The 6,006-nt window shown below is 49.8% G+C and overlaps 1 protein-coding gene across 1 annotated transcript; it reads right to left on the reverse strand.

Moving 5' to 3' along the window:
• Positions 1-15: 15 nt before the first annotated feature.
• LOC115742868 (ankyrin repeat domain-containing protein 13C-like) lies at positions 16-3,718 on the reverse strand. The gene is made up of 3 exons (XM_030677389.2): positions 2,593-3,718; positions 2,088-2,504; positions 16-727 (listed from the first exon to the last, which is right to left on the reverse strand). The coding sequence occupies exons 1-3, from the start codon at positions 3,601-3,603 to the stop codon at positions 338-340; spliced, it is 1,818 nt and encodes a 605-aa protein (XP_030533249.1). The 5' UTR covers positions 3,604-3,718; the 3' UTR covers positions 16-337.
• Between the last annotated feature and the right edge of the window lie 2,288 nt (positions 3,719-6,006).

Below are 6,006 nucleotides of genomic sequence, written 5' to 3' on the forward strand. Positions count from 1 at the left end.
TTTCTTCCTTACTTTGCAAAGGCGGAAATTTCATGTGCGAAGCAATAACTTATCGACAAATCGGAACTATTTTAGCTCGGAACGGTGATGAGAAACGAACGCATCATACGCTTTTGTGATTTTGGATCAAGAAAGGGCAAGTTTGAACCACCGTTGCATTTATGATTTTGGCTCTGTGTTTTGCTTTCTTTCTCCTCCTTTTTCCAGCTTTAAAAAGAGTACAAAGGCTCCACTTTCTTCATTTTTCTTGCCTGCCCATCTCGTTTCCTTTTCCTTTTAAGCCAAAACAAAAAATTTTAAAAAAAAAAGAAAAAGAAAAAGAAATCCATTAGACCTACTACGACTTAGATTTTCTGACTGACTTGGATTTCTTCATCTTAGGCGATTTATCATCGATTCTACTCCATGTATATCCGCTAGGTATTACAAAAGGATCGGCCTGCTGAGCAGGACACCGGGACTGTTCCTTGCCCGATCCTGCCGACCGGCTACCACTCCGCCGGAGCCACGATGACGATGATGACGTGGTCGTCGACGACGAGGACGACGGCCAGGACCAGAAGTGGCCGTCCGATTTCTGGTCCTCCTCGGACCCACTTCTCGATCCGCTGTTGAGGAGATGCCTAGGACTCGAGAGCGGCGTGTAGAACCGTTCGGTCGGTTGGAGGTCGATGAACTTTGTGAATGTAATCACCACCCTCACCGTCGGGACCACCGGAATTGCTACCTGCACCCATCAAGCAGAGGACCACTAGCGTTTCAATGATGCACCTAAAAAAACTGCACTGCACAGCAAAGTTGACGAGAAGCAATCGATAGGAGGCCCAACATAGCATGCCTAACAGGACAGGACAGCTCTCATGGCTAATAATGTCTAACTCCAAGACAAGAAGTGGAGTCCAGACTGAGAAAGCTTTCCTTGGTTTTCTCAGCACACTTTCTCACTTCATAGAGCTTGAAAAGTCATAGACTACGCCTGTAGGTTTCACCTTAAGTTTGAAGCCAAAATTGCAGCAAGACGGGCACCCACATTGCTGTATCAGGATTCAGGTCACTAATTAACAGAAGGTTGGAGGAGACGAACCCTAGTTTCAGGGCCCTAACTGAGCTATTTGAGAGTAGCCCAACGGCAGAACGGTCTGAATACTGAGCCTAATTGAGCACTCAATGCTGTTCACTACATTAACCAGTCGCTTTCCCTGAATTAACTACCATCCAAGGAGGGGAAACATGATTCTCCAAACCCTGTCCCATGTTCCAAGCCAAGTCCTGAGTTGGGTCCAGAGTTCGATGGATAAGCTCAGCAGTTCACAGTAAAATATGGTGGAAACCCGCTTATTCCCATTAGAAGAGGGGGAAAAGACTATCATAGCGGAAGAAGGACAGCAGTACGGGCCCTCAGATTCTTGCCATTGGTCCCTGCGGTGGACTACCAAGATCAAGAGGTAAACCCCCATCTCACGCTACCCGACCAACGAGGACCCACAAAAGCTTCCGAAAGCCGGTCTTTGTCACGCCGCTCAAGGAATTCCATTGCAGGGTTATACACTCCAAGGAAAAGGGGCAAGAACAAAGCCAAAGTCGAAGAACAGCAAGAACAAACGGAAAAGCCAACCATGACCCCGAAGAAGACATGCCCCCAAGTAGACCCCACACAGATCATTTCAAAAAAAGGAAAAAGCGCCTCTTGATGCGATATGAAAGAGTATGATCCCTAATACTTTAATCGATGCATCTTCTGAACTCAGCAAAGAATCTGCAGTATAATAATTTAGGATAGGCCAACCTAGTCTGGTCTTCTTAGTATCTTCTCAAAATTTTTCAAGAAGAAAGACCCACGAATCAAAACCAGATTTTTAATCTGAGTAATCTCGCAAGGGTGTTAACCGTTCGATTCTGTTTGATTTTTTTTTTATGATGAAATTCAAATCATTCGGTTCGATTCAGCCGCTCAACTTGGTCTTTCTTTATTCACAAAGAAATGGGGACAAGGAAAAAAAAAAGTACTTTAGTTGATTTAGGGGCTCGCCAAATGATTTGAATTTCATGGTCAATGCCGAAAAGTGCCGAAAAGAAACATTCCTTACCTTCACCGGAAAAGTGCCCGGCGGGAACTTCGTCGTGAGCAGCTCCCTCATCCTCCGGACGGCCTTCACTTTGTTCGCCAATATGTCGAGCAGGGGCAGCAGCTCCTCCGTCTTCAGCGGGAACTGCTCGGTCAGCCAGACCGAAGGCCTCAGGCTCTTCACGTACTCTTTCTCCTTCGTCTGCGGGGCAGGCGCCACCGCGATCGCTGCCCTCCTGTGCGGTGGAGCAGCCGCCGCAGCGAAGGGCACCACGTCCACGCTCTTCCTCCCCACGTGCACCCATTCTCTCTCCTCCCTCACGAAACTACTGTGCCTCCGTCTTTCGCTGTTGCTATTGCTAGTGTTCGAGAACGTGAACTGGGGATTCTCGGCGACTAGGAAGCCATCGTCGTCCTCGTCGAGCTCAAGTGGCAATACCTGCGTCAAAGGCGTAAATAGAGTGTCTGGTTATGTAGGAGTCAAAGTTGAAATTTGAAGTGAAAACCATGAGAGACGCTCCAACAACCTGCTCGCTGCCTGCGACGTCGTTCTCCGACGAGGTGACCTTCCGTGATCGGAAGCTGAATACTACGTTGTGGACTTCGTAAACCCTGGCCTTCCATTCCCCGACGGACTCGGTTTTATCTTGTCTTCTCCAATTAGTTCTGCTCACGAGCTCAGCTTTCGTGACGTCCATGCCCGGACGGTACACGCTCGTTTGGGAACAGAACCCGGCGATGTCCGAGTCGCTCATTGGCGCTCCGGCATTCTCGAACGCGTTGAAGATCTTCCGGTCGTCGTGGTTGAGGACCAGGAGCGAGCCCTCGGGGACGCCGTGGCTCTGGTCTGCTTCCCCGAGGAAAAGGAAGCTCTGATCGGCGCGCTGGATCTTCAGGCCGTCGAAGCCTGCGAGGGAGGTGTCGGCCCGGAGATTGCCGTCGCGCTTCCAGATCCGGTACGTGTCGGAGGGCGCGATCTTCCCGACGAACGGGATGACGGAGCTCTCGAAATGGAAAGAGATCTCCATGTAGAAGTCGCGCATGCGGCGGAGCACGGCGATCACCCGGGGGAGGCGGCTGCGCCACTTGCACCAGGCGGAGCGGTGGTGGTGCTCGAGGAGGACGGACGCGATCTCGGCGTTCCTCCGGCAGAGCGCCTCCTGGAGCGGGTTCCACCCCGCAGCATTCTGGAGGGAAGCGTCGGCGCCGGCGGAGGCGAGGGAGCGGGCGGCGGAGGCGTCGGAGAGGCGGACGGCGAGGTGGAGCGGGGTCTCGCGGAAGGGGACGTCGCGGCGGTCGACGGCGGAGGAGATGCGGTCGGCGAGGAGCTCCTGGGCGAGGGACTCGGACTCGGAGTGGACGTGGCCGGGGTCGGAGAGGCGAGGGAGGGAGGAGAGGAGGCGGGAGAGGGTCTTGTGGTCGCCGAGGGCGACGGCGTAGTGGAAGGGGCTGTGGGCGTAGTCCTGGGGCTTGACGGAAGCGGAGGACGACGACGACCCCGCCGGAGGCGTCGAAGAAGACGACGGCGGCTTCGACATTGCGGGCTGAAGACGAAGGTCGTGAATTCACCGAATTGAAGTGGCGATCCTTTTCTTCTCTCGAGAGAGAGAGAGGGAGGGGGGGCAGGAGGGAATGTTATCGGAGGATGAGAAGGAGGAGGGCAGTTTCGTCTTTTCGCGTGCGGGCCCGTTTGGGGAAACAGAGAAGACGCCAATCTGGCACGACTTTTAGAGAGAGAGAGAGAGAGATGTGAGTGGAGAAGACAGTTCGCTTTTTTACCTTCACTTCTTTTGTCTGCTCCTCTTTAAAAATGGAAGAGTTATAAAAATTTTAAAAAAAAAAAAAACAACGCAACCTTAATCTTCTTACTACACTAAAAATGAATTAATAACATCAAATTTGAGATCAATACTCCATAATACATTCACACCAAAATCAATTTTCTCCATCATAAATTCAAAATCGGTACTCCTCACTCAAATTCACTCTCCGTCTGCATTCCGTCTAATATCTCGATAAAATCTATATGCAATCCACGCACGTGGCGAAATTCGAGATTATGGATGGGAGGTGAGGCAGACGAATGGTGGGTAATCCCGGAGATTCGAACCGGGATTAAATTGTAAAGCGAAAATGTGGGGTGGACGGTCAGCATTTCTTTAGTTACCACGGGAGTCGGGACGATGAGGAACGAACGAACGAAGGACTGGGGAACTTGTCTTGTCTGCATTGTTCCGGACCGAATCCAAAACGTAGGATTTCTCGCAATTAACAGCTAATTATTGAAAAATTTTGCTGCTGCTTCTTTTTTTTGGGGTTTGGACGAATGCTTTAGTCACGTCTCAGTGTCTGCGGCCGATCCTGTGTTGCGCTTTACCTTTTTGAACGACGAACGACGATTTTCGATTTCCAGCAGAAAGCCCAACCACCACCCCCAGCCCCAGCCAAAAGCCGAAAATGGTCAAAAGGGCTTGGCCGGGCACGTCCTATCGTGCGGAAACGAGCCCGGTTTCTCCTTTTTTTTTGCCCTGTGGTTGTTTTTGAATCGTGGCCCTCCAAGGGGAGAAATTGACCGCGGCGTGGGATTCAGAGACCGGACAGGATTTTGAAGAACGAGAGCCCCACTCCCGTCCCTCCTCTTTACGCCTCTGATTCTTCTTCTTCTTCTTCTTCCGTCTCGGCTTGGAACAACTTCCGGCGTTTCTAGGGCCGGTCGATTGGTTTTTCGAAAGACCGTTGCGATGGCCAATGGGCCGCAACCGGTGCTTGGGCTGGTACGGGGAGAGGGAGCGTGCATCGGATGCTCATGGTCCGTCATTATCGGCGGCGTAGGGGTGGCATGTCCTAATCCTGAGCACAAGAATCCCACCTCGTTTGCGATTCCTCACGTTACCGCATCAGTTTTTTATTTTCTGTGTTTCTTTTTTTTTTTAGCCGGAAGTGAAGAATTTGATAGTGTTATATATAGGGGAGTGCAAAAGAACTCGGAACCACCCGGACTGCTCGGAACCCGACCGGACCGATAATACATAAAATATATTTTATTTATAATCCCAGAAATGAAAAATCTTAAATCTTTAATTTGAAACTCAATCATCTCATCTCGAACTCTCACTCTCGTCTCGATTTCTACTCTCTCTCGTCTCGGATTCTCGATGTCTCACTCTCACCTCGGTCTCTCCGTCTCCATCTCTCGACTCCCACACACTCATGGCCTCAACTCTCAATTCCCATCGACCAAAAAAAAAAAACGAAGGTAATTTGGAATTATTGACCAAAAAAAAAAAAGGTTTTCAATTTTTTTTCCAACAGGTGGGGCCACAATCGCCACGTGTCGGAAAGGGAATGCATTTGGGTATTGCTAACTTGGCAGCCTTGCGTAATATTTTCTCGATTTTTTCATGTCAGCTTTGCCGATGTGTGATCCATTAACACGTGAAAATGCCACATAGGATTTACTAAGGATAATTATGAACGGAAAGCTAACGATGGTAAAATTTGGGCAAAAATAAAAGTTCGGGATTTTTTTATGAGACATCGAAAAAGTCTCGGATATAATTGATACTAATACGCTAAAGTTGGAGGTTTTTTTTAGGTATTGGGAGGTGTTTTATGTGAATAACATTATCTCACTCCAACGACCAGAAAATATGAATTTGATTTGGAATGGGCACGACACGAGCTATGATTATCCGGAAGTTCGGAGCATTTGTGGGGGCTCGCAGACGGGCCCACCCAGCGCCCGGACAATCCAAGCAATTAGGTGGGGACCCTGCCCAGGTGCGGCCGGGTCGCTAGCCAGCCGAGCATGTGTCCGGGCCCAGTTTGGTCCGACAAGGACCTAATCCATGCTTGTTCTAAGACCTATTTTGAAGATTACAGCTTGCAAAAATCCTATAGAGCTTTTAAAAGTCGTCATCCAAGAGACTCGAGAGAATGCG

Source organism: Rhodamnia argentea, chromosome 9 (assembly GCF_020921035.1).
Source record: "Rhodamnia argentea isolate NSW1041297 chromosome 9, ASM2092103v1, whole genome shotgun sequence".
NCBI classification, from domain to species: Eukaryota; Viridiplantae; Streptophyta; class Magnoliopsida; order Myrtales; family Myrtaceae; genus Rhodamnia; species Rhodamnia argentea.

Bases quoted from the DNA above. Each gene is read 5' to 3' on its own strand.
- LOC115742868 (XM_030677389.2), bottom strand. From the start codon at position 3,603: ATGTCGAAGCCGCCGTCGTCTTCTTCGACGCCTCCGGCGGGGTCGTCG. The intron at 2,505-2,592 runs GTTGTTGGAGCG...CCTTTGACGCAG, and splicing joins ACGTCGCAGGCAGCGAGCAG to GTATTGCCACTTGAGCTCGA. The intron at 728-2,087 runs GTAAGGAATGTT...TGATGGGTGCAG, and splicing joins CGGGCACTTTTCCGGTGAAG to GTAGCAATTCCGGTGGTCCC.